The sequence below is a fragment of the Rhinoraja longicauda genome, chromosome 1, assembly GCF_053455715.1.
Source record: "Rhinoraja longicauda isolate Sanriku21f chromosome 1, sRhiLon1.1, whole genome shotgun sequence".
Taxonomy (NCBI): Eukaryota; Metazoa; Chordata; class Chondrichthyes; order Rajiformes; family Arhynchobatidae; genus Rhinoraja; species Rhinoraja longicauda.
The window spans coordinates 107,094,563-107,122,170 of record NC_135953.1 but is presented as its reverse complement, the minus strand read 5'-3'; the positions used below and the strand labels follow the sequence as shown (position 1 = coordinate 107,122,170).

The window sequence follows — 27,608 nt, the reverse complement described above, 5'->3', positions numbered from 1 at the left end:
ATTCTGAGAAAGGAATAAATAGCTGTGAATGTGTTGTTGGAACCAAGAGTGAAAAGCTAATCATTCTTCAGAACAACTCTCAGCTGTCAACGAAAAAAGGAATGTACATACAGTAACTCATCATTTATGATGTACTAACTTTACCAGTGCTATGGATGAAGCTGCAAAATCATCTAGTTTAGTTTAGTTTAAAGATACAGCTTGCAAAATAGGCCGTTCAGGCCACCGAGTCTGCGCCGAACAGCGATTCCCACACACTAACACTACCCTACACACACTAGGAACAATTTACAATTATACCAAGTCAATTAGCCTACAAACCTGTATGTCTTTTGGAGTGTGGGAGGAAACCGGGGCTCCCGGAGAAAACCCACGCAGGTCACAGGGAGAATTTACAAACTCTGTGCAGACAGCACCCGTAGCCTAGTTCTAGTTCTATCTTATCCCAGTTTCACATCCTACACACTAGGAGCAATTTACAGAAGCCAATTAAACTACAAACAGCACCCACAGTCAGGATCGAACCTGGGTCACTTGTGCAGTAAGGCAGCGACTCTACCACTGAGCCACTGTGCCGCCCTAAAGGTTTAGGTCCAAGGTTTTTAAGCTGCATAGCTTTCCTACCCCTACCTTAATAACATACAATGTTAAGAAGAGTCAAGGAGTCATAAAATCATACAGCACGGAAACAGGCCCTTTGGCCCATCTCATGATGACCAAGGCCCCCCCAACTAAGAAAGTCACATTCACCCATGTTTGGCCCATATCCCTCAGAACCTTTCCTATCCATGCAACTGTCCAAAGGTTTTAAACATTGTTATTATATCTGCCACAACCACATCCTCTGGCAGCTCATTCTCATATACCCACCACACTCTGTGTGAAAACAAATGCTTCTCACGATACACTATATCCTACATATGATTCACATTTTCTTTATGGGAAAGGAGATAAAGTGATTTAAAAAAAAAACTTTGGGTATACTGGCAAACAGACTAAGTGAATGATGATTCTCGGAACTATATGTAAGTTTCCCCTCTGCATTTGGGAGAGAGAGTGGGGGAGCTATGAGAAATTGTGTGGCATGCAATTAATGAACTGCAATACAAAAATAATGTAAAGTTAAAACTTAATCCTAAAATGAAAGCCGAGTGGATATATCGGCTGACAAATTCTAGAGTACCCAGGTAATTGTGATAGACTGATGTAGCCCCTGGAGTGTCAAAGAACATTTTGGTGGTGGATCCTATACTGTAAACTTTAATGGCACTGTAGACCTGGTATTGACCTCTCTGCTTTGGGAAACTATTTTAATTATTTCCCCCAAATCTCCTCTTCTCTGTAGGAAATAACCTATGCTAGCCAATACTTTGTCTTAACTAAATTTATCCATCCCTGAAATGATCAGAGATGTTCAGGGAACCGGGGTCTGGCCTACCGCGCCTTCAAGGTCAGCTGTGGGATGCGCACCTGGGGCACAAAGCTGGACAGGCAAGGAGAGGTCGTTGTTTACTGGTCGACCAGGGAAGGCGATAGCTGGAGGCCAGCAGCAGCTTGGGGTTTGCCTAAATCGGGCATGGCTCATAATAACTGGACTTGGAAAATGGTGCCAAAACATAAGGGCATGCAGGCTCAGTAGACTAGTTCTGTACAATTGCTAATCGGGGATGGTATGGCAATACTCTACTGGACTGTCTGTAAGAAAATAATTTCACTGTGCTTTAATACTTTGCACATGTGACAATAAAGCACCATTGAACCACAGAGCCATCCTTGTAAACCGTTACATGGGCTATTGACAGTGATTATGAACACAATCCATTTCCTTTTCTTTTGCTATTTCCTTTTGGTTTTGGTGAACATGCAACTAGCATAATAGTAAAAAATATACCAAAAGCGAAATAGTCTAGGAAGTAGGGAGAAAAGATTTGTACCTAAATGGCGACCCGTTGTATGTGACAGAGAATGGCTGCTGACTGCGTTGTCAGTTGGCAAAACATATTCAAAATGTACTTTTGGGTTTGCTTGTTGATATATCACCTGAAAAAAATGTGAATAAAAGTTAAATTATGCATTCACACAAGAATAAATAGTCGTTTGATAAATCAGAAAGGGGTTTGCAACATAAAAAGCATAAAATATTAGCCTACAAAATTTAGATTCTTTTTTAACTTAATACTTTCTGATATTTGTATTCTCTCTGCTTAAATGTCCATGATGTCCAATCAACTGTTGTCTTTCTTTGAACTCTCATCTGCAATTTAGAGGAATTGCTAATAAACTCCTTGTCTTTAACATTTAGGGTTCTCTTGTTTAGTGGTCCGATATGCTGACAGACATTGGAAATGACGAAGGTTTTGTTTACCTCTAAAGATAAAAATTGTAGGCTTTTTTCATACTGAGATCTAATGCCATTTAGAATTAAACAAGGGACTTAGAACTAGATATTCAATGACGTGATAGCCACTGGCATTATTTAGCATTGTCTGTGATAATAGAATTATATTATTATCCTCAACAACAGCAAATCTAATGATGAAAAGCATCGGTTGCCTAGTTATAGAAAAAAAACCATACCAATAACTTTCTCTCGAATTATGAAACGTGCAGTTACTTTTTCTCAGTAAGTGTAGCAATAATTTTCATTTTGCTCGGTTATATTTAAAGATCTCTGACTCCACAGGTCTTTAATTACAATTAAATTTGATCTTTAAACTCTCCCATGAGACAATTTGAAATACAGTTGTAAGTGCTGTCAAGCTTGCAGTATCCACTATCACAGCTTTTATATTAATATTCACTTTCATCACAATTGGTGACCTGCATGTTATGATAGGAATAATGGTGATGCTGTCATTTTCTCTTGCTGTGGGGAAAATTGGCCCACATCTTCCAGAACTCGTACATGTGTGGCCAAGAAACTTGCCCTCTGATGGTGGAATTACGTACTGAAATCCACAGGATGGCATGCAGTTGAAGTTGCAGTTGCTCTCCATCATCACCCATTTAATAATGCACAATAAGTTAGAGTTGGCGAGTTCAGATGTGCATTGAATTTGAAAATGTGTCATGTCTTAATTATTGCCAAATAATCATGCTGGAAATGACAACTTGCAACTGCAGACTCTTTCTTTCTGAATTTAATAAACAAATTTGAAAAATAAATGGCCTGTGATCTCTATTAATCCTGCTCTGTATCCCACTTCACAATGAATTAAATGGTCTAACTTATTCTTCTTGGTTTACATCCTGCATGAGCTAATGAGAATATGGTGGTTGGGAGAGATATTTATCCTCAGACTGGTATTGCTAAATCTGCGATATAATAGCTTACATCGACTGTAATGGAGCTGAATTTTAGAAGCAAGAGTCTATCTTACAAACCCCACTACATTGCACAATTAACACCATTGATCCAAGGATAAAATTCTACATGATTCCATTCCCCTCCTGCTTGCACGCTCAACAGTTCCCCCGATTTGGACATGGAAGTTAAAAAGATCTCAAGTGACTATACAGTTTTCTGTTCTAAAGCTCATGAAAGTCTGTAGGTAGTAGTCAGTTTGATTAATGGCAAACACCCACTAACCACAAAACACGGGCCATGAATTCAACACTCTCTCAAATATTATAAAACCATTTTGTTCAATCACCGGAATTATATTAACTTCCTTCCTATCATAGGCATCTTAGTGACAATCAATTTATCACTGATATTGTACCAATATCCTTTTCTATCACTCATACTCTATTGACATATTATGTTTCTTATTCATTTTTATTTTTCTGGGGTTCTACAACTGTTTCCTACAGTTATTGTTGACTGATTGCCAGATTTTTGCAGCTTTCTTTATGCTGTTAGTTTTCTATTCTAACCTCAGAGGATTGCAGCCTTTGATTTATGAACAGAGGTATTGTGAAGCTTTGTTGGCATTTCAAACCTACTGCCCGCTCCGAGCTAAAGTTTAGACTTACGTAGACGTTCAGAATATCATTCGTTGGCCCGTCGGCAATGAAGGATTCCCCCGCTGTGGTGCGGATCTCATTTGGCCTCTTGTACTTGAACAAAGTTCCTGCAGCCTCGTAAGTGCCTGGCCTATCTATGGCCCAGTTTCCATTAATGATGGGTTGACCAAAGTGACTTCTCAAAGCTGTAAATATACGTCAGTTAATAATGGTCAGATCACAGGATAATAGCACCTTGCACTACCAGTCACAAACACTCTCAGTTTTTGCTGTGCATCCAATGCAGTTCTGGAACACAATGTCTTTTCAAGAGAGAGTTAGATTTAGCTCTTCGGCCTAAGGGAATCAAGGGATATGGGGAAAAAGCCGGAACGGGGTACTGATTTTGGATGATCAGCCATGATCATATTGGATGGCGGTGCTGGCTCGAAGGGCTGAATGGCCTACTCCTGCACCTATTTTCTATGTTTCTATGTCTGATTGCTATGGAATGAGTGAGAAATTGAATATGAACCCTGAGCCATCTGCAGATACACAGAAGAATTACAACGAGCCCCTAGCCTATGCCGCTTCCAATAGAGCAATCCTATCCACCCCATTCTCTCTATTACTTATTTCCCTGTAGACCTGTAACTTATTCTTATTTACATGCCTTGATTTTTTTGTCATATATATCTACACAAAATAGCAGACAATTAAGCTACAAGCACATCTTTGGGAGTGCAGGGCAGACATCCACAGAGTCTCAGAGAATGTAAACTCTGCAAAAGATCGAACCTGGCTCTTCACTGTGGTGAAGAACCAGTGCTAATTGTTGCATCACCATGATAAGTATAAGAAGAACAAGGAGGGGCCAGAGATCAATTGAAGGTGGCGACCCGATATTTGGCTCGCATTCCCTCATATCCTGGCCTTTAAGCAGTTCCCTTCCAAATACTGCTTTTTTATGTCATCAACCGACTAGCTTGGAAAGAATACTTTTAACACGTTTTACCTCTCTCTATTTTGCATTACGTTTGTGATTTTACCATGAAACGTACATTCTAATTTTACTTTCCGATTTAGAATCTGTATGCCTCACAGAGGATTCATCAGTGAAGAATTGTTTAGATTTTCAGCTTGGAATTTCGGCCATGCACTTCGGTCCATTGACGCCATGCCTGTTCACATCAATTCTATGCTGTCATACTTTTGAATCCACTTCCTACACACCTGGGGCGATTTACAAAGGCCAACTAATCTACAACCCGGCACATCTTTGGGATGTGGGAGGAAACTGGAGCACCCACACAGTGACAGCGTGAACATATAAACTTCACACAGACAGCATCTGAGGTCAGTATTAAAACTGGGTCTCTGGCACTGTTAGGCAGCGATGCTACCTGCTGCGCCACTGTGCTGCAAATTTACGTCCGAGTCAAAACACTAAAATATGTTGCCATCAGCAATTTAAAACCTGTGAAAGTGAATGGGAACTGTTGGAATGCCAAAATCAAAGTGGCCCTGAGACCCCATCATTCACGGATACAGGCACGTGCACAGTCTAAAGACAATTCGGACACTCTCTATCTTTGCTCATTTAATATGGAAATTTACACTTTGAGTCTGCAGTGGACTGCAGGATTGAACAAAGTTTCTGACTTGGAAACAAAAGGAGCTGCAGATGATGGTTAACAAAAGAAAATCCACACAGTCCTGGAGTAACTCAACAGGTCAGGCAGCATCTCTGGGGGACATGGATAAATTATGTTTTGGATTGGGACCCTTCTTCAGACTGAAGAAGTGTCCTTTCCGTAAACATCACCTATCCATGTCCTCCAGAGCTGCTGCCTGACTTGCTGAGATACTCCAGTACTTTGCTTTTTATTTACATTATACTTTAGACATGAGGTGCCCGCTGTTCCCTCCAATGGATCAATCAGGCATGGCATCAACGTATATATTTTACTTCAGTTTGAAAACTGGATTTATTGTGTAACAAAGTTATTCAAAAACAAAATAACCCAGCAGGTAAAGGGAATAATAGTGTAAAGATAAAAATAACAAAGCATTTACAAATTCTTAAGAGGCCTTCTTCTGTTCTCTCAATCACAAATCTCAGTCCCTAAACTGCAATACAGATTCAAATGGTTGAAATGGGAGAAGTGATGGATTTTCCAGGAAGCTTCTGACATCTCGGATCAGCAGTAGATACTTTTACAATGGACAAATGTTTTTTTAAAAATAAATGAAACCCTTTCCAAACAATCCAGTAACAAACTGAATTATTTCACTCACATGGATGAGAGATTATTCCCTTGGTTTCTAACTAATGGCTGATTATTTTTCGTGAAGTGCCACGGTTTGGAATTTCTGGCTTTGGAGAGTCTTGGGATTATATGAAATTGGAGCGTTTTTTGCCCACTGGCAATTAAAATCATTGGCCTGGGAGATATAGGTTAAAAACCAGATCTGGTGTTTGAAGCAATGTGCTTCAACAGACAAAGTTAATGTCGACTTTCAGTGAGATATGCTGGCTGACATGTTTCAATTTATTTGAAATTAGCAGCAGCTGTTGTCAGGTCAATCTGATGAGTTTCCAATTTTTGAGGATAGAGGGAGTAATGACTAAGTGGGAGCTTTGACCATACATAACAACCAAATTACAGAAAGACTGGTATGCAGGAGAATTGGCAAAATATGTTATGTTTAAGCAAGATCATTTGTGTAATATCTATCACATTTTCCCTTATCACTTTCAATCCCATTTGACTGGATTCCACATTAAATTATCTTTAACGGTTTTGTAGATAGCCTCCTTTTGATACGATAGAACTTCATTTATCCCAGGAGGGAAAATAATGTCATAATTTCTTTCATAATGTCAGAAGTCCGTCCATTTGCTAGTGAGTGTGTATCTCCATGCACTATCTCTCCAATACTTTGGGATTTTTCTTTTGTAAATGGCGACCAGCGCAAGAATTTCACTGTGCAATGCATACGTGACAATAAAGAAGCATCGATACCATTGATTGATACCGTAATGCAGCAGTTTATGACCATCTACAGCAACACCTATGAACAAAGTCCATGCTTCGATGAGTGGCAAATGACTGCGATGGAACAAATGTGCCACAAAATCATCAGCAACAAGAAGGGGCAATGCATGACCAATTGGTAAAGTTGCTACCTTACACCGCCAGAGACACGGGTTCAATCCTGACTACCAGTGCTGTCTGTACAGAGTTTGTACGTTCTCCCTAAGACCACATGGATTTTCTCCGGGTGCTCTGGTTTCCTCCCATATTTCAAAGACGTGCGGGTTTGTAGGTTAATTGGTTTCTGTAAATTTCCCCTAGTGTGTAGGATGCAAAAGTGGGATGACATACAACTAGTGCATGGACGATCATTGGTCGGCGTGGACCTGGTGGGTCGAAGGGCCTGTTTCCATGCTGTATCTCTGATCTAAGACTAGGAAGAAAGTTGGAGATGGGCGAAAAATAGGTGGTAATCGCTAACAGGAGGGCAATGGTTAGCTTAAACCCTTGATCTGTGTTTGACACTGTAAGTACAGTTGTCTGAGTGCTTGCCCCAGACCTCAGTTTTCACTACACACCATCATCGTCAATACAAAAATCAGTTCATGGTTGAGATATTCGTGGAATGTTTGGTGAAATTAACCAAACAAGAAATTGTTTGGAAAATCACTGCTAAACATAATACGATCTTCAATGACAAATGAAGTGTCAAATAATTAGAAAGGATACCATTGTTCAGTTTGGACAGGGATACTATTTTGAAAGATTCATGTGGTTTTCTTCAGATTTTTTCTTGGACAAATATTAACCAGTACTAAATCAAACAGTCTTGTCCACTCAGTCTAACTGTTCCATTCATGGCTATAAGGCCATTATTTTCAAAAGGATGCTCAACTGGAGCGTAAGTATTCCCACAACAATAATTAGTCATCCAGCTTTGAGAAGCTACATGACACTCAATAGTTCATTACTTTGAATGATATTTTCAGATGCTGCTGCCATTTTGTTCTTTATAGCCGAGCTGAAAAATTACATAGAGATTAAACAAATAATCATGGTTTGCTTTGATACCTGATATTTATTGGGGGGGGGGGGGAACTGGCCCAGGCGATATGTCAACTAATGTTGTCATCAGAGTGCAGGAGGGGGGATGTGTGTGTGTGCAGTTGTAAAGGCAACGTGGGTCATTTTGTGAGGAAGATTCTTGGTGTGGATCCTTGCTAGTTGGAAGCTTGGCTCAGGGCTCGACAATAGCAATAATTCAGCTTCAGATGCTCTTGCCTGTGGCACAGTGGCACAGCTGATAGGGGTGCTGCCTCACAGCACTCTTCGATCCTGTCCTTGTGTGCTGTCCGTGTGGAGTTTTCACATTCTTGTCATCGCGTGGATTTCCTTTGGCTGCTCCGGTTTCCTCCCACATCCCAAAGATCATAAGGCATAGGGCCAGAATTGGGCCATTTGACCCATTGAGTACTACTCCGTCATTTAATCAAAGTTGATCTATTTTTCCTTCTCAATCTTATTCACCTTCCTTCGCCCCTAACCTTTGATGCTCTTTCCAATCAGGAACCTTTAAAGATACCAAATGATTTGGCTTCCACAACCATCTGTGGCAATGAATTCCACAGATTCACCACCCACAGGCTAAAGAAATTCCTCCTCATCTCCATTCTAAAGGTACGTCCTTTTCTTCTGAGATATGCCCTCTGATCCTAAACTCTCCCTCTATTGGAAACATCCTCTCCACATCCCTTCCATTATTCGTTAAATTTCAATGATGTGCATGTTTGTCGGTTAATTGGCCTCCCTAAATCACCTCTGATATGTAGCGAGTGGATGTGAAAGTGGGATAACTAATGTCACGGGTGATCGATGGTCGGCGTGGACTTGGTGGACTGAAGGGTCTGTTTACACGCTGCATCTTTAAACTAAACGGAACCAGTGAGTGGACCTCTGCAAGTTTAGTTTAGTTTAGTTTAGTTCAGTTTAGCTTAGAGATAGAGCGGAAACACACCCTTCTGCCCACTGAGACTGCGCCGATTAGCGATCCCCATACACCAATGATATTCTACACGCTTGCGACAATTTACAATCTTTACCGAAGCCAATTAACCTACAAACTTGCATGTCGTTGGAACGTGGGAGGAACTGGTGCACCCGGGAAAAACCCACGCGCTCATGGGGAGAATGTACAAAATCCATATGGACAACATCCGTATTCAGGATCGAACCAGGATCTCTGGCGCTATAAGGCAACTTGACTGCTGCGCCACCGTGCCCCCTTTTAAGTGTATTCTTTGATGTCGCACTCTAGCCCCTGAGTGTTTGTGACATTTAGTTGACTTTTGACTGAAAACATGAAATCAGTGTAACATTTCTGATACTCTCAATGCCATTGTCACTCAAGCACATAACATTTACAACTTTAATCCCAATGCATTTCCCAGTTCTTCTACAGAGGGAGAGTCCAAAGTTCATTGCAACTCTTGCAGAATGCCCTCTCCCAGTCCTGACCAAATGAATCCCAGGTGGGTGACTAAGTGAAGGAAGAAAACAGAGGAGGAAGGTGGGAAAACTGCTTGTTCACAGCAGTAGGGAGCAGATCCATTGGAAGTTAATATTTAGAAAAATAACCAGCCCATTGCTCTAAATATCTTGGGTACTTTATGTTGGATAATAAAACATGTACTGAAGTTATATGCTATACTGAACCAGGCTGAGATCTCTAAAACCATGTACAATACCTGCTGAATTATCCTCAGTGTGACTAATATTGAGCTGCACTCTCACCATGTACCTAGTTCATTCCTGTTTGTTTAAAAAAACCTGCTCCAAATGAAATAAAGTGGATGGAAGAATCCTAGTTATTAAGCTGCAGAACTAAACCCAGAGTGTACAAATACTGAAATTATATTTACCTTGCTTCCTTGCTTAAATAAACAATAGAGGGGTCTGCAGGCTTTATTTTAAATAGATCCTTTGTTTACCACAAGCTTTCAGCAACGCAGAAATCAGAATGTTTTTCCTCCACAGGAGAAAGGAAGTGGGGATCAAACTCTCACAGAAGGGCGTTGACTCGGAGTCAACCAACATGTTTAAAAGGAGCGGGATTGATGAATGTTGAGAGGCAGATCGAGGATCAGAGAGTTATTAAGAACATCCACTGATGTTTTCTTTCCAAGAAGGAAATTAAAGGGTGGCCTTTTCTGAGTGTATGTGATTTCCTGCGATACACTCTCAGTGGGCAGTGCTGAGGCCAGGTATTTGGAACATCATCCCTTTAGTGGTCTTTAAAATAAAGGATCAAAAGGGGCAAAAGATCAATAGGGGCTGGGGCGATGTTGCAGGATATAATAATCAGTCATGGCCTCTGGGCAAAGCAGGAGCAAAGTTTCTGTACTTAGATATGAACACGAGGTGGATGAAACAGAAGAGGCAAGCCCTTGGTAAAGACCTTCCATCCAAAGTTATGACACACCATTGATTGAGGGAGAAAGTTTGGTAAGAACAGGCTGCTCTTTGAAGGTATAAAAAATGATTTTTAAAATATTTATCTTAGAGACCAGATGGATGTCTCGGTTTACATTAAAGACCAGGACTTTTGGTAATTTTGGGGTCGATTGAAGCCCACGATTCAATAATTAGATCTGGTCTCTGTATGGTGCAGGGAAAGAGAGAGGTTTATATATGTTGCAGACATCAATTGGACATTTTTAATCGTGACACATTAGGTATTTCCATCAGGGTATGCAATAAAAAGTACACTCCCCAACTTACACAATGGGCACCACAGTGGCGTAGCGGTTGGGTTTCTGCCTTACAGTGCTTACAGTGCCAGAGACCTGGGTTTGATCCCAACTAAGGGGGCTGTCTGTACGGAGTTTGTACGTTCTTCCCATGACCCCATGGGTTTTCTCCGAGATCTTTGGTTTCCTCCCACACTCCAAAATGTACAGGTATGTACGTAAATTGGCTTGGTAAATGTAAAAATTGTCCCTACTGTGTGCAGGATAATGTTAATATGCGGGTATTGCTGGTTGGCGCAGACTTGGTGGGAGGAAGGGCCTGTTTCCACGCTGTATCTCTAAACTAAATGAATACGTGATTTTGCGCTCGCATAAACAATTCTGTGCTCAGTCTCTAGTGCAATCAAGTGCAATTTGTAATTTCCACAACACTGTACGATTACTCAAGTTTACGTCAGAAAAAAGCCGGCAATGGCGGTGCCACGCGCCTCAGAATGTGCCCCAGACACAGCTGGACACCGATGAGACAGTTCATGCTCTCAGTGAGTTATCGCTGGCAGGAGATGGGGATGGTGATTACGACTGCATAAAATCTGACTTAAGTAAGAGTTCATGGAACATAACCATTACGCAAGTCGGGGAGTGCCTTTATTTTCAAAACATTATGTTATTACTTTTATGGATGGCAAAATTAATGGGCCAAGCAACTCTATTCCTATGCAGCTGACATATTGGCCGATGCTTTATATGCATCATGGGGGGAATTGTCATTTATAGATATTTAAAAGATGAACAGTAGAAAGATAAGATGGTACTCTTTGAAAACAGAAAGCTGAGTTGACAGGACTGCCATCACCACACAGGACAATAAAGGTATCATTACAGTGAGGCTGTCAATATTATAAATGATGCTCATCTGCTTTATATCTCTGACATTTCAGTTTTAGTTCAGATTTTTTAACAACTCTTTTTTGGAAGAGAGAATAAAGTGAGGGCATAATCTGAAAAGATAAATTATAAGGAGACATTAGGTTGTTAAAATTAAGATATTTCTCAGTTATAATTTGCCAGTCAGTACAAAATGGACAGAATGCTTTAGTGCAGACCAGAACTATGATTTTAAATGTCTTCCATCCCCAGAAAGAGTGTTTAGAAAGATGTGTTAAAGTTGGAACATGACATTTTCATTCCTTCAGCCTGCTGCAATCCTGGCCAATGCTATTTTAACTTCTAGGAATCATGCTTAAATGTCAGCTGTTTTTAATGTAATTTGGAGACAAACCTTCTTGCAACCACAAACATCCTGCACAATAATTCTCAATGCTGGTGCCCTGCAATGGTGTGTTCTCAGCCCCTTATTATGCCCCCTATACACTCATAACTGTATCGTAGAGTCATAGAGCTATACAGCATGGAAACAGGCCCTTTGGCTCAACGTCCATGTTTTTGACCCATATCCATGACCCCTTTCTTCTGCATATATCTGACTTTTACAAAGCGTATTTGTATCCTTTCTATAGCTTCTTCTAGTAGCTCATCCCAGATACATATTATCCACTGAATGAAAAATTTGCTTCCCTCTCCCCTTAATCCTATGGCCTCAAGTTTTTGAATCCTCTACCATGGGAAAAAGACAGTTAGCACTGACCTTATCCATGCCCCTCGTCTTCTCGTACACCTCAATAAGGTCACACCTCAGCCTCCTACATGCTAAAGAGAAAGGTCACAGTCTATCCAACTTATCCCTGTAACTCAAGCCTGCAAGCCCAGGTAACACCAAAGATAGACACAAAGTGCTGGAGTAATTCAGTGGGTCACACAGCATCTCTGGAGAAAAGGAATACTGTAGATGACCTTTCGGGTCGAAACTCTTCTTTAGACCGAGTCAGGTAAGTCCAGGTAACATCTGGGTGAATTTCGTTTCCACCCTTTCCAACTTAATGACATTCTTCCTAAAGCTGGGTAACCAGAACTGCACACAGTTCTCCAAGGATGGTCTCACCAATACTTGTACAGCTGCATCATGATATCCCGACTTTTGTACTCAACACCCTTTCCAATGAAGGCAAGCCGTGCCATGTACCTTCTTAACCACACTAACCATCTGAATCACCACTTTCAGGGAATCATGCATCTGTACTCCCAGCTGTCTCTCTTTGGCAACACTCTCCAGGGCTCTACCATTTACTGTGCAGGTCCTGCCCTGGTTTGACGTATCAAAGTTCAACACCTCATCCGTGTCGATTTGCTAGTTCACCTGCGCACCCAAATTCTGCTCTTTCTCCATTTACAAGTTTGCAGACGACACCATGTAATGGGTCGGATCTCGATCGAAGAGAAGATCAGGGAAAACACGAAGAAGAATGAGTTGGGAAGAGTGCAAAAGAGATTCACCTGGTGTCAAGACATCAACTTCTCCCTCAATGTCAGCAACACAAAAGAGCTAGTTATTGACCAGGAAAATAGGTGATGCACATGTCCCAGTTAGCATCACTGATACAGAAGAGGGGATGGTCAAGAGTTTCAGGTACCTAGGTGTAAAAATCTCCCCCAATCTGTTATCGACCAGGCACATTAAATCTACGGTCAAGAAAGCACACCGATGCCTCCAATTCCTCAGAAGACTCAGGAAGTTTGGCATGTCTCCCAACAACTCTAACTAACCTCTACACATGCACAGGTGAAAGCATTCAATCGGACCTATCAGAGCTTGGTTTGGCATCAGCTTTGTCCAAGACTGCAAAAAAGTGTGGAGTTGTGGATGTAGCCCAGTCCATCGTGCAACCCAGTCTCTCCCCCTTGACTCCAGATACACTTCACGCTGCATTAGGAAACCCGCCAACATAATCACCCCAGACATTCCTTCTTCTCCTCTCTCCCACTGGGCAGAAGGGACAAAGCCTGAAAGCATGTACCACCAGATTGAGGAACAGTTTATTTCCCACTGTCACAAGAGTACTGAATTGACCTCTCATAAGCTAGGGTGTAGTCTCGATCTCCCAACCTACCTCAATTGTGGGTCTTGAACTGTTCATAGTGTGCCATTGAGTCATACATGGCAGAAACAGGCCCTTTGGCCCAACTCGCCCATGCCAACCAACATGCCCCATCTACATTGGTCCTACCTGCCCGCGTTTGGCTCATATTCCTCTAAACCTATCTTATCCAAGCAACTGTCTAAATGTTTCTTAAACGCTGTGGTTGTACCTGCCTCAGCTACCTCATCTGGTAGCTCGCTCCATACACCAACCAGCCTTTGTGTAAAAATGTTGCGCCCTCGCCTTAAATTTTCCCTAAACCTTTCCTTAAATCTTCCCCCCTCATTTTAAACCTAGTTTTTCTGTTCTCAATTCCCTTACTCTGGATAAAAGATTCTGTGCATTTACCCTATCTATTCCTCTCATGATCTGGGACACCGCTATAACATCACTCCTCATTCTCCTGCTCTCCAAGGAATAAAGTCCCAGCCTGCAGCTCATGCAGGGATGTGGGAGAAAACCAGTGCACTCAGAGGAAACCCAAGCAGTTATAGGGAGAATGTGCATACTCCAAATAGATAGCACCAGAGGTCCAGTTTAAACCTGGGTCACTGGAGCTCTGAGGCTGCAGTTCTTCAAGTTGTGTCACTCTGCTACGTTGAGCTTCTTTAGATGTTTTAACATGAATAAAAGTCAACGTTTCATGTGCACTGGAGTTCATAGGTTAAAGCTATTCCCAAAATAGTCAGAATAAAAATGTGCCAATTATTCAAGCAAACTCCAGCTGTTGTATCAGAAGACTGCTTGCAGAAGCTGAAGTAAGTTAGTGTTTATTAAAGCCACGGTTTGCCTTAATAACACCTGCCCATCCACCGACACAGATCATGGTCCTCAAGCTCCAGAATAACACTTTATCATCTCGGATGATATATATAAAAGTATATAAAATTATGAGAGGCATAGATGGGGTATACAATCAAAACCACTTTACCAGGATGAAAAAATCAACTAGAGGGCCGAGCTTTAAGGTGAGAGGGGCAATGTTAAAGGCGATGTTCAGGGCAGGTTTTTTTACAGAGGGTGGCAAGTGCCTGGAACGCGCTGCTGGGTGTGATGGTGGACATGAGAGTGGCATTTAAGGGACTTTTGGAAAGGCATATTGGTATGCTGGGAATGAAGGGATATGGATTATGTGCAGGCAGATACGAGTTGGTCCTGGCATCATGTTCGGCACTAGGGCCGAAGGGTCTATTCTTGTGTTGAACACTTCTACGGTCTATGTTACCTGTAGGAATAAGGGTTCCATCTTTTGGATGAGATATCAAACTGAAGCCTGGTCCACACAATCAAGTGTATCTAAATACACCAAGGGTGCTAGTTGCAGATTGAACAATTAAGAGGTTATCTTGATTTTACATCATATTTACCTTTTCATCACCTTACAAAAAATTATTTAACCAGTTTCTTACATGGGATGTTGCTGTTAGGCAAATTTGCTGCCATATTTCTTACATTAAAACAGAGATTGGATTTCAAAGATACCTCATTGGCTTTGAAGCAGTTTGGGTTGCTCTGAATTCATTTAAAAAAAACCACTTTAATAGAAAAATGTCTTAGTAGTTTCTACTGTTACCTTTCCATTCAATCATGGATTTTAAAGTATTTGAAAATTTCCTAAACACAATTTTATTTGGTCAGAATAAATGAATGGGAAAAGGAAGAAAAAGAAACACGTTAAGTTAAAACAGAACTTTCTGCAGTTAAATAAAAAAAGTCAAATATAACTTTCACCTGGATTGCAAATCTGTGGGAACCTAGCCAAAAGTTGGAAATTTTTTAAGCAGCCCTGTTTTGAATCACGGTAAAATGTCCTGGAATGGGGGTTAGTGAGGAGAAAAAAAGTGAAATAGAAACATTAAACATCAAAAATTCAAAAAAGATGCATTGCCATGAGATGGGATGATATAAGATACATGTTTTGTAACGAGAGTTAAAAGGTTTGCTTTCAGACGAGATGAAAGGCAGGTTTCAATGCTTCAGTGTTAATGACAGAGTGTGAGTTTGAAGTGAAAACTTTAAACTTGGGTTCTGAAGTAGGATCCCAACTCGAAACGTCTCCTGTCCATATTCTCCAGAAATGCTGTCTGACTCGCTGAGCTACTCCAATATTTTATGTCCTTTTGTGAGTTGATGTTGTGTTTACCCTATATGTCGCTGTTTCTGAACCAGGAGAAATAATAGTGTCATCGAGCCACAGAACGAAATGGGAGGAGGCCATTAAGCCTCTGAAGAAGGGTCTCGACACAAAATGTCACCCATTTCTTCTCTCCAGAGATGCTGTCTGTCCAGCTGAGTTACTCTAGTTTTTTGTGTCTATCTTCTGTTTAAACAAGCATCTGCAGTTTCTTGCTACACAGGCCATTCAGCCTGCTGAGTTCATTCATACTTTCTGGAAAAACAATCTGGCCAGTTACAATCTCCGGTCTTCTTCCCACAGCCCTAGGATTCTTTCCTTTCCGAGACCTACCCAGCTCCCTTTTGAATGTTCCAATTGAATCTGTTTCCACTTACTCCCAGCAGTACATTCGAGAACCTAATCTCTACCTGTTAATAAAAACATGTTGCTTTTGCTTCGTTAGCCAATCACCTTCATTTCATGTAGAAACAAGGAACTGCAGGTACAGGTTTACACAAAAGGACCCAAAGTGCTGGAGTAATTCAGCGGGACAGCAAGCATCTCTGGCGAACATTGGATAAGCCAATGGGAGCAATTTCCTTCTATCTACTCTGTCTATACGCTTTGTGATTTTAAAATACATTCATCTTTGTAAACTCCTTTGTTCTAAGGAGAACAACCCTAGCATCTCCAGTCTATCCCCAAAACTAATGTCCCTCATTTAATAAATCATTTTGCTATAACTTCATCAGCATCGGACATCGTCAGTAAGTGTGTAGAGGAGGTACATGACAAAGAAGACAATACAAGTGTTCCCCAACTGGAAACCATGGATGAACCGTGAGATCCTCTCCCTAGTGGAGTTCAAGTCTGCAGTGCTCAAGTTGGGCAATCTTGACCTTTGCTGAGCTATCAAAGATGCCAAGAGAATGTAATCCACGCTAAAAACCCAGAACCAGTTCACTAAGAGCTCCATTGGAAACCCTCCATCCCTGTGAAAAAGAACAAATCATGACCCCTGTTTCCTGCTGCTCAGCCAATTTTCTTATCTGTGGCGCTACTGCTTATTTAATCCATGGGGCTTTGAACATTGGTAACAAAGCTATTATGTGGTGCATTATCAAATGACTTTTGGAAAACCATATGTACCACATCAATAGCATTTCCATCTTGGCACTCTCTATTACTTCCTAATAAACCTTAAGTTAGCAGGAGACAAGTTGCCTTTAATAAATCCATTCTGTGATTCTGCGCTGCCTAAACATGCTAAACCACCTGAGTGGATACTGAGTGCCAGCATCTTCTGAGATGGGATCTAACAGTAAAGGTTGAAAGTGACCAGGCAGGATGAGTGGGCATTTGACATTCCTAAAGTTGGTGAGCCACCTTGAAATTAGTTATCCTCATATTTTTCAGGAGGTAGGAATCGCTGCTTCATGCTGGTGAGGTCTTCTGTTTACCAGAGATGTGTCAGGTCTCGATGTCACCAATGAGTTCAGACGGTAATCTTTACTGGGAAACCTAGAAGGTGAATGACAGTGAGCTTCTTAACTACCCATTCCAGCAACCGTGTGAATTGGTGCCAGAAGAGTCTGAAAACTGAGAGTTTTTAAATATTCATTTTGTTTCTTGTAAGGCAGGAAGAATGTGCATTTGACTTTGGACTTTACTTTGGGGATACAGCGCAGAAACAGGCCCTTTGGCCCATCAAGTCCGCACCCACCAGCGATCACCCATACATTAACACTATCCATCACACTGGGGATAATCTACAATTTTACTGAAGGCAATTAACCTAAGTCTTTGGAGCGTGGGAGGAAACCGGAGCACCTGGAGAAAACCCAGGCAGTCACGGGGAGGACGAACAAACTCCGTACAGACAGCACCAGTAGTCAGGATTGAATCCGGGTCTCTGGTGCCGTAAGGCAGCAACTCTACCGCTGTGCCACTGTGCCACCCCTAATCTGAGTTCAGCTTTGTTCTCATACTTCACTGAACAAGGAGCTCCATTGTGAGTGACCCACAGCTCTTTAGTGTCAGTCTCCACATTTGCAGGAGTTTGGGTCCTTTTGCACTGGCTTCCCATCGCATATGGCTGAAACACTGGTGGATGCAACATAAATGAATCACTGGATTAAAAATACCAGGACCTCTTTGTTGGGCCCTGGCGGTTACATTTATACAGACACCAAAATACCTCTATTTACAAATCAGTTCAGTTTAGTTTATTGTCACATGTACCAAGGTACAGTGAAAAGCTTTTGTTGCGTGCTAACCAGTCAGCAGAATGACAATACTTGATCCATTTACAAGGTATAGATACATAATAAGTATGCCAGTTAAAATCGGGGACATTATGGCGAAGATCTATCTTATATTTTGATCTGTTTCAAGGACTGGCTTATTTGCCAGGTCAACGTTGGTTCCCAGCAAACATGAGGCATTCATGGAGGAAATCAGATTCTGAGAAAAATGGAGCTGGGCAGCAGAAAGGACATAAATGCTGCAAAGAAAAATGAAAATGAAAACTTGTTAACAAATGTGACAAAAAGGATGCAAATTGCAAGTGAACTTGGATCCAAGAACTGCTACAAGGCTACTAAAATAGTACGTTACAATTTTCCAACAGATTAGAAACTTATGGCAGTTAAATGAAATGTTTCAGCAGGTTAATTGCCTCCTATAGTTTCTGGCAAGGAGGCTGGATGATATAACACCCAGGCTATGCATATTCGGTATTCCTTACGGGAAGTGCAGATTCCTACAGTTTTTCTTTGATCTTACTCCATATCGAAGGTGTTGACTCATCAGGAGATGATGTAATAGATGGGACTAATCCAAAGAGGCACAGAATGACAGCCTTATGAAAGTAATTGGTTATTAGATGAGGCAACCTACAAGTTGAAAAGGACAACCATGCAATTTTAGTACAAATGAGGACTGGCATTTAATTACTATGTGATCGTTCCTCAAAGCGCTGGTCAAGTGTAGGACTTACGTCACAGCTATTGACCCGTTTAAAGCATCTTCCAGAGTTATTCAATAATCAGTTCCTACCCATTGCAATTTTATCATATTTAATGAATGACAGGCGCCAAATTAATACGCACATAACAAACATTTATCCATTCACAAGCAAGAACAATTATTTGGCACAGGGACGTATTACTGAAATTGAAATAAAGCACATAGAGCTAATTGTTCTACTGTATTTATAAGATCTTTTGAAAGATTGTGCAAATGCAAAGAATTGTGTTCGTGATCCAAAAGTATGGCCCAAGGGTGTCACATACACCAAATGAATTTATGTGCACTGCTTAGAATGCAAGCGCCAAGAATCTGACATCATAAACTTGTCAGCAATGTAAAACTAAATTCAATGACATCACTGCAGGTGTTTGGGTAAGAGGCTCATGTTTAGCTTTCTTACAATCATAACATCCCTGCAACACTCAGGATAGACCAAGCCGTGTCCCTTGATTTTTCCCTTTGGTCACAAAACCCCACTTTCTATTGCACACTCTGTCTCTGCCTCTGCACTCACTATTCTTGTCCATTTCTTTCCAATATCTGATGCACCTTTCTCTCACAAAGCACACAACATAAGCCACTGCAGGCATCATGGAGTCATACAGTCGTAGAGCTGTACAGCATGGAAACAGGCCCTTTGGACCACTTTGTCCAAGTGACCCAAGTTGGCACACTGGGTTAGTCCCAGTTTCCTGCATTTGGCCCATATCCCTCTACACCTTTCCTGTTCATATATGCATCCAAATGATTTTTAAAAGTTGTATCTGTGTCCATTTCTATTGGTTTTCCTGGCAGGCCATTCCAGATACAGACCACCCTCTGAGTAAAAATGTTACCTTTGAGGTCCCTTTTAAATCTCTCCCCTCTCACCTCTTGCCCTCTGGTTTTAGAATCTGGGGAAAATATATTTTTGTCAGCATTCACGATATCCATGCCGCTCATGATCTTGTCATCTCATTACGATCATCCCTCAAGCTCCTACTTCACTTAGAAAAAGGTCCTAGCTAATGTAACCTCTTCCTATAACTCAAATCTGCAAGCTCAGGTAACATCCTGGTGAATTTCTTCTGCATCTCAATAACATTCCAATGACTGTACAGCTGCATTATAATGTTCCAACGTCTGTACTCAATACTCTTCCCAATGAAGACAAGCATGGTAAACACGTTTTTAACCACAATGTCTACCTAACTTGCCACATTTCGTGAACTGTGCACCTGTCTTCATCAGCTGAAAAGACCTAGCCAATTCCTGCTTCCACTTGAGAGCAAAGAGACCAATACTCAGTACTTGTTTGCTGATCGCACATCCCGATTCTTGTTGCTCCCGGGATGCGCCACTCAGCGGCAGAAAACTCCCGGGGTGTGCTACACCATGTGGCAGCAGAAGGCTCTCAGGATTCACCATGCAGCAGCAGAAGGTCTACCGGGATGCGCCATGGAGCTGAACGCCCCAATGGGCAATGAGTGCCCCGGTCAGCAGGCTGCTGAGATCAGAGAGGGATCCAGCAGGTGGACTGGCGTGGACAAAGAGGGACCCATTGGGGGGGGGGCACTGAGAATGAGAGGGACCTGACGGGCTACCTGTGGCCAAGTGCAACGGCAGGCCTGGGTCGCCGCTGTGAGAAGATAAGACTGCACTAAGATATTTTGAAACTTTGTTGGTGCCAGAAATGTGGGGACTCTTTGTGTACTGCCTAGGTGAAGTCTGCTGTGTGATTTTACCGGGTTGTATGCAAGAACAACGAATTTCACTGAAGCTAGGTACATGTGATAATAAAGTATCATTGAATGAATCATTGTAGTCTCAAATCTCGCTGGTCCTCAATACTCACCAGGGCTCAACCATTTATTGAGTATATCCTGTCCCTGTTTGACATCCCAAAGTGCAACACCTTACACTTGTCAGAGTTACATTCCATTTACCATTCCTTGGCCCATCCTCCCACCTGATCTACACGTTATAAATTCAGATATCCTTCCTCACTGTCTAATACACGAACAATTATATATTGTCATCTGTATATTTACTAACAATGTTAATGGCATTATCATTCAAATCATTAATGTGTATAACTAACAGCAATGGAGCCAACACTGACCTCTGCGACACACTATTAGCCAAAGGCCTCCAATTAGAAATACTCTTTGACTCCTTCCTACAAGTCAACTCCTTCCTACAAGTCAATTTTGAATTTAATTTTCTAGCTCACCTTGGATTCCAGGCCATCTAACCTTTCAGACCACCCTACATGAGGGACCTTGCTGAAGTCCATATAGACCATGTCCACTGCTCTGCCCTCGTCAATCCTCTTGGTGATCTCTTCAAAAAACTCTCAGATTCGTGAGACATTCATTCCCATGTCCAAAGCCATGCTCACTATCCCTAATGAGTCTGTACAAATGCAGGGAGATCCTATCCCTAAGAATCACCTCCAACAACTTTCATAAGTTCATAACTTCCAGGAGCAGAATAAGGCCATTTGGCCCATTAAATTGACTCCACCATTCAATCTTGGCTGATCTATTTTCCCCTCTCAAACCCATTCTCCTGCCTTCACACCATAGTCCCTGATATCCTTACTAATCAAGAATCTGTCAATCACTGTCTTAAAAATATCCTTTGACTTCGCCTCCATAGCCGTCCGTGCCCATACATCATTGATGTCAGGCTCACTAGTCTATAGTTACCTGGATTGTCCTTGCTGCCCTTTTTAAATAATGGTACAGCATTAGCTACTCGCCAGTCTTCGGTAAATTCACCTGTAGCTAAAGATGATGCAGATATCGCTGCAAGGACCTCTGTAATTTCGCACAAGGTCTGAGCATGCATTTGGTCAGTCCCTATGGATTTTTCCACCTCAATGTGCTTTTAGACCACCAATGCCTCCATTTTGGCATTAAGAGATCACAGCTCTTCTGGCTCAATTCCTTAACGTCCATGATCTTCTCCTCGGTAAAAAACGAAATGTATTCATTTAATATCTCCCCCATCTCTTGTGATTCTAACAAAGAGAGCCATGCTGATCGTTAAGGGGACCTATTTTTTCCCTTGGCCACGTTTGGCCACGTTTTTATCCTATGGAGTATCTCTAGGGATTTTCCTTTACCTTGCTTGCCAGCTCCGTTTCATGTCCTCTGTTTGCCCTCCCGATTCCCTCTGTAAGTGTACGTCTACACTCCTACACTCAGAGAGATTTGCTTGATCCCAACTGCCGAAGTTTGATGTAGGCTTCCTTCTTTTTCCTGGCCAGGGCCTTAACATCTTCATCAACCAGGATTCTCTAAACTTGTTCATCACCTTCACAGGAACATGCTGCCCCTGGTACTCTTGCTATTTCACTTTTGAAATCTTCCCACTTGCCAGCCGTCCCCTCACCTACAACAGCCTCTCCCAATCGACCTCCGCAAGACTCTGTCTAATATCTCCAAAATCAGCCTTACCTCAATTTGAGGGCCAGTCCTATCCTTCTCCATAATTACTTTGAAATGAATAGAGTCATAGTCACTGGTCTCAAATTGCTCTTCCATTGCAGTTATCACTGAATCAACAGGTGATAGAAACATATTCCCATTCTTCGGCCAGAACACAAAACGACACAATAAGAGAAAGCCATCCAGCTTCAGAAAAGGGCCATCATCATTCCAAGGCATACGCTAATTACAGAAGGATGTTTGAGAGCATTGGCTGCAGCAGACCCTAATATCGCTCTTTGCGTGGTCCTTCTGCATTACAGTATAATGCAGTCACTCAGAGAAACGTGGACAACCTGTGAGTTGATGATTTGCGTGAAAGGGATCAAAGGATAGAGTTATCAGAAAACCCAGCAGAGATTTGTCCTGCTTGTTTCATGCTGACAGAGCATAGTGTAGATCAGAGGTTGTGTGAAATGGTTATGTGATGAACTGGGAGTTGCCTAATTTACACACTTCCTATTTTACACTATACCTGACTGAAGATAACAGATAAAAATCAGGCATCTTGTACAATGGACCTCCATCTGTTCAAAGCTTATTTCACATTTCTGCTGCAGACCAATTTCACTCACCTATTGGCTCCACTTTCTTTCCTGTTGGCAGTCTTCCAGCTATGTTTCTCTCTGCCTCATTTTGGTTTAAATTAAAATTTCTTCTCTTATTAAAATAATACATTCTACTCCTTCTAATCTTGCTTTTCACTTGTCAAACGTAAGTGAATTTACTTACCTCTGGGGATGGTAATGAACATTGAAAATGGTTGGCTGAATATCTGTAACCTTCCAATGTGCAGTCAACTGGCAAAACGTCTAGCTAATTGTAAGAGATCAGAAAGTGGCCTCCCTGTTTTAACTACGAGTGTGGGAGGAGTGAACAGTTTGAAAACTATGACCTAATTAGCCAGACAAAATAACACTTTAGCAACAATTATCGACAAGTTGTCATCTGTCATAATAATACAGACATTGACCTCTGCTATCATATAATGCTTTCATGAGGGGTCTTAATAGGAAGTAATTTATGGCAGCCTTGACAATTATTCAATAACACAGACTAGTGCAAAGAGAAGTACCCATAGTAGTCAGTCAGTTGATGCAGAGGTATCCTTGAATAAACAGAAAGAACACATATTCACACGTTTCAAAGAGTATTCGGGACGGCACTGTGGCGCCGTGGTAGAGCGTGCTGTCGGTACTGAGTTTGTTTGTTCTCCCTGTGACCGCGTGGGTTTTCTCTGGGTGCTCCAGTTTCCTACCACACTGGACGTCAACGACGTACTGGTTTGTAGGGTAATTGGTTAATTCGGTAAAATTATAAATTGTCCCTAGTGTGTAGGATCGTTGGTCGGCGTGGACTTGTTGGGCCGAAGGGCCTGTTTCTGCGCTGTATCGTTAAAGTCTGAAGTCTAAAGGATTACTTTCTGCCACCCTGAAATATTCTCACCATTATTCACCATTATTTACTGCAAACTGTGATATGAATCCAGGACAATATTAAAACAGATTGTTAGCAATGAGAATCTTACTGCTTGGATTAGAGAGTTTCAGCTACAGGGAGAGAATTGTTTTCTCTGGAACGGCGGAGGCTGAGGGGATAGAAGTATATAAAATGATGAGTGGCATAAACAGGGTAGACAGACAGAACCTATGACCCAGGGTACAAAATGTCCAACACTAGACGGCATATCTATAAGGTGAGAGGGGGAAAGTTTAATGGAGATGTACGCGTCAATTTTTTTTACACAGTGGTGGGGGCCTGGAACACATTGCTAGAAATGGTGGTGAAGACAGGTACAACAGTGGCATTTAAGAGGCTTTTAGATAGGCACATGGAAGTGTAAGGAATAGAGGGATATGGATCATGTACAGGCAGATGAGAGTTTAAGCGAGGCATCATGTTTGGCACGAACACTGTGGGCCGAAGGGGGGCTTATGCTGGGGTGTAATGTTCAATGTTCTTTCAACTGTAGACTGGATTGAAATCCCGACCCTTTAACTATTAACTGATGTGATCCCTTTGATTGTGATGCAGGGATTCATTTTCGGCTATTTAAGGATGGACTGACTGAAACTAAGTAAGAAAATATACCCTGACTTTAAAATGTGCATTGATGCTCCTGATTTTCCCCCATTAATTTTCCAGGACATCTGTTGAGTGCCCAGAGATAAAACACGAAGGGCTTTTCCACTTGTGTCGAGTAATAAGAAACTGGGAGAAGCCTGGAATCTGGTGGAAGCCTGTGCATGGATCAAGCTCAGTGAATACTGAGAAAGGCTTGGTTGCTTACCCAGGTAGTTTCTGCCTTTGGTCATCTCAGTGACATTAATTTGCGTTGCTCCTTCAGGAATTTCGAGGATCTTGTGATATCCCACGGTCATGATGGTCTGCTTGAAGATTCCAGATATCACTTTACATGTGGTGTTGTCCCCACCACAAACACCACATCTGTCGTTAAGTTTGTTCGAGCCCAGTATCTCATCGCATCCGAGGCTCTGTAAAAATGGGAACAAAATAATATGTCCATTATTTTACAGAATAGCAGTTTTATTTAATGAATTTATTAATGAACTGTGGGTGTCAATAGCAAGGTTGGCATTATTGTCCATGACCACGAGGGCAGCTAAGAATCAAAAACTTTGGTGGGTAAGGAAGACAGTGAACACAGGTAGGCTTTAACCAGCAGCAGAGGTTTCATAACCATCATCATTTGAACATAGAAATTTACAGCATTGGAACAGGCTCTTGGTCCCACTATGTCTGTGCCGAACATAATGCCCAGATAAACTAAACTCATATGCCTACACTGTATATAATCTCCAACCCTCTCTTCTCTGCATATCCAGGTGCCTATTTAAATGCCTCTTAAATGCCACCATTGTATCTGCCTCCACCACCACCTCTGGCAGCCCAGGCACCCGCCATTGTCAGTGTAAAAGTAATTGCCCCACACATCTCCTTTAAACTTTGCCCTTCTCACCTTAAAGCTACGCTTCTAGTTTTTCAAATTACCACTCTGACTGTTGATCCTATCTATGCCTCTCATAGTTTTAGTTTTGGTTTAAATCAGCATCTGCAGTTCCTTCTTACAAATAGTTTTAGTTTAGTTTAGAGATACAGCGCTGAAACAGGTCCTTCGGCCCACCGAGTCCACACAGACCAGTGATCCCCGCACATTAACACTATCCGACACACTCTAGGGACAATTTACCCATACACCAAGCCAATTAACCTACAGACCTGTACGTCTTTGGACTGTGGGAGGAAACCGAAGATCTCGGAGAAAACCCAGGTGGTCACGGGGAAAACGTACAAACTCTGTACAGACAGCACCCATAGTCGGGATCGATCCCGGGTCTTCGGTGCTGCAAGCGCTGTAAGGCAGCAACTCTACTGTTGCGCCACCATGTTTTATATACTTCAATCATATCTCCCCTTAAGTTCTGGCATTCTAGAGTAAACAATCAAAGTTTTCCAACATCTCCTTGTGGTTAATACTGCCTAATCCAGCAAGCTTTCTGATAATCATCTCTACCCTCCCCGAAGCTTCCATATCCTTCCTGTAATTATACAACCGGAACTGTGTGTAACACTCCAAATGCAGCCTAACCAAAGTCTTATAAAGCTGCATCATGACGCCCTGACTATTATTCCCATTGTCCCGACTCCAAAGACGTACAGGTATGTAGGTTAATTGACTGGGTAAAATGTAAAAATTGTCCCTAGTGTGTGTAGGATAGTGTTAGTGTGCGGGGATCGCTGGGCGACGCGGACTGGGTGGGCCGAAAAGGCCTGTTTCCGCGCTGTATCTGAAATATGAAATATGAAGGTGAGCTTACCATGTGCTTTCTTTACCATTCTTTTCACTTGGTTTTGCTACTCTCAGGGATAAATTATGCACGCTTTTTAATTCCAGATTTTATATTAAATTCGTTGAAAAATTCCTCAGCTGCTGTAGTAAATTCTTGAACCTGAATTGAAAGTCCAGGCCTCTGGTTCTCAGTCCAATAAATAAATCTTAATGCTGCTGCTCATTTTCTTAGCTTATCCACTGCATAGAATTTTACAATTCCTCAGTACAGCATGTATCTACAATCAAGTTACAAATCAATCTTTGTACAAAATACTTCTTAACTTGACTATGTCTTCTCCCAGTTTCCAATTGTGTCCTATTGTCATGTATTTGGGATTTGGTTCGAAGTAGTCCTCATTTAGGGTTATATATTTTTCAGTACAGTTCCTTGATGATCCTTTTCATCAATGAGTTCAGGTTCCCTTCTCAGATGTACCCAGACCAATTTGCCTGCGCATCAACTGAGTTAATGGTGTTGCTACGCTGGTAACGATGTCTACGCAAGCATTTGTCCATAAAGTGCCCATCAGCAGCTGCAATGTGGAAGGTGTCACCGTTTGGATGAATTGTCACTTGATGATGCACAAGGTCCTGGCACTATTTTGACAAAATGCAATGCAACTTGAGTTCTGTCCAACAACTATCCCTCCCTCTCTACATTAAAAAGCAGATTATCACATTGCCATCCGGATACCTGCTGGATACAAACTGACCGAATGCTAAAGGATGGTGCAGGAAGGAGGACTTTAGGTACTTGGATTATTGGGTTCACTTCTAGATTACTTGGGATTTGTACAAGAAGGATGGGCTGCATCCAAAGCTGGAGGGCCACCAATGTTCTCGCTGAGAGATTTGTTTGCGCTACTTGGGAGGGCTTAAATTAATTTAGCGGGAAGCATAGAAGCAGTGCAGCAGATAGGGAGAAAAATGTAGAGAATAAATCAAATGGATTCATTGGGAAGAACAGATTGTAGCAGGTTAGGCTGGACTGGCAGGCTCAACACCTTTTACTTTAATGTAAGGAGCCTCCTAGGTAAGTTGGACACTTAGATCATGGATCAGCACTTACAATTATGGAGTTACTGCAACCATGAAAATGTGGTTGAGTGAAAGTTGGGAAAGGCGGTTTAATGTTCCAGGATATTGGAATGATTGGAGAGATCCCAGGAATGATTGAGTTAACATATGATGAGCTTTTGATGGCACTAGGCCTGTACTTGCTGGAGTTCAGAAGGTTGAGGGGGGGGACCCCATTGAAACTTACCAAATAGTGAAAAGCTTGGATGGAGAGGATGTTTCCACTAATGGGAGAGTCTAGGACCAGAGGCCATAGTCTCAGAATAAAAGGATGTACCACTAGAAAGGAGAT

The 27,608-nt window shown here is 41.8% G+C and overlaps 1 protein-coding gene across 1 annotated transcript in view; it reads right to left on the bottom strand.

Annotated features, from left to right (window-relative positions):
- LOC144596021 (thrombospondin type-1 domain-containing protein 4-like) overlaps positions 1 to 27,608 on the bottom strand; it is a 385,693-nt gene that overhangs the window by 47,154 nt on the left and 310,931 nt on the right. Inside the window, exons 7-9 of the mRNA XM_078404084.1 lie at positions 24,677 to 24,881; positions 3,976 to 4,151; positions 1,935 to 2,040 (exon numbers count right to left, since the gene is read on the bottom strand). Of these exons, the coding sequence (XP_078260210.1) occupies positions 1,935 to 2,040; positions 3,976 to 4,151; positions 24,677 to 24,881 (487 nt within the window). The remainder of the gene's footprint in view (positions 1 to 1,934; positions 2,041 to 3,975; positions 4,152 to 24,676; positions 24,882 to 27,608) is intronic.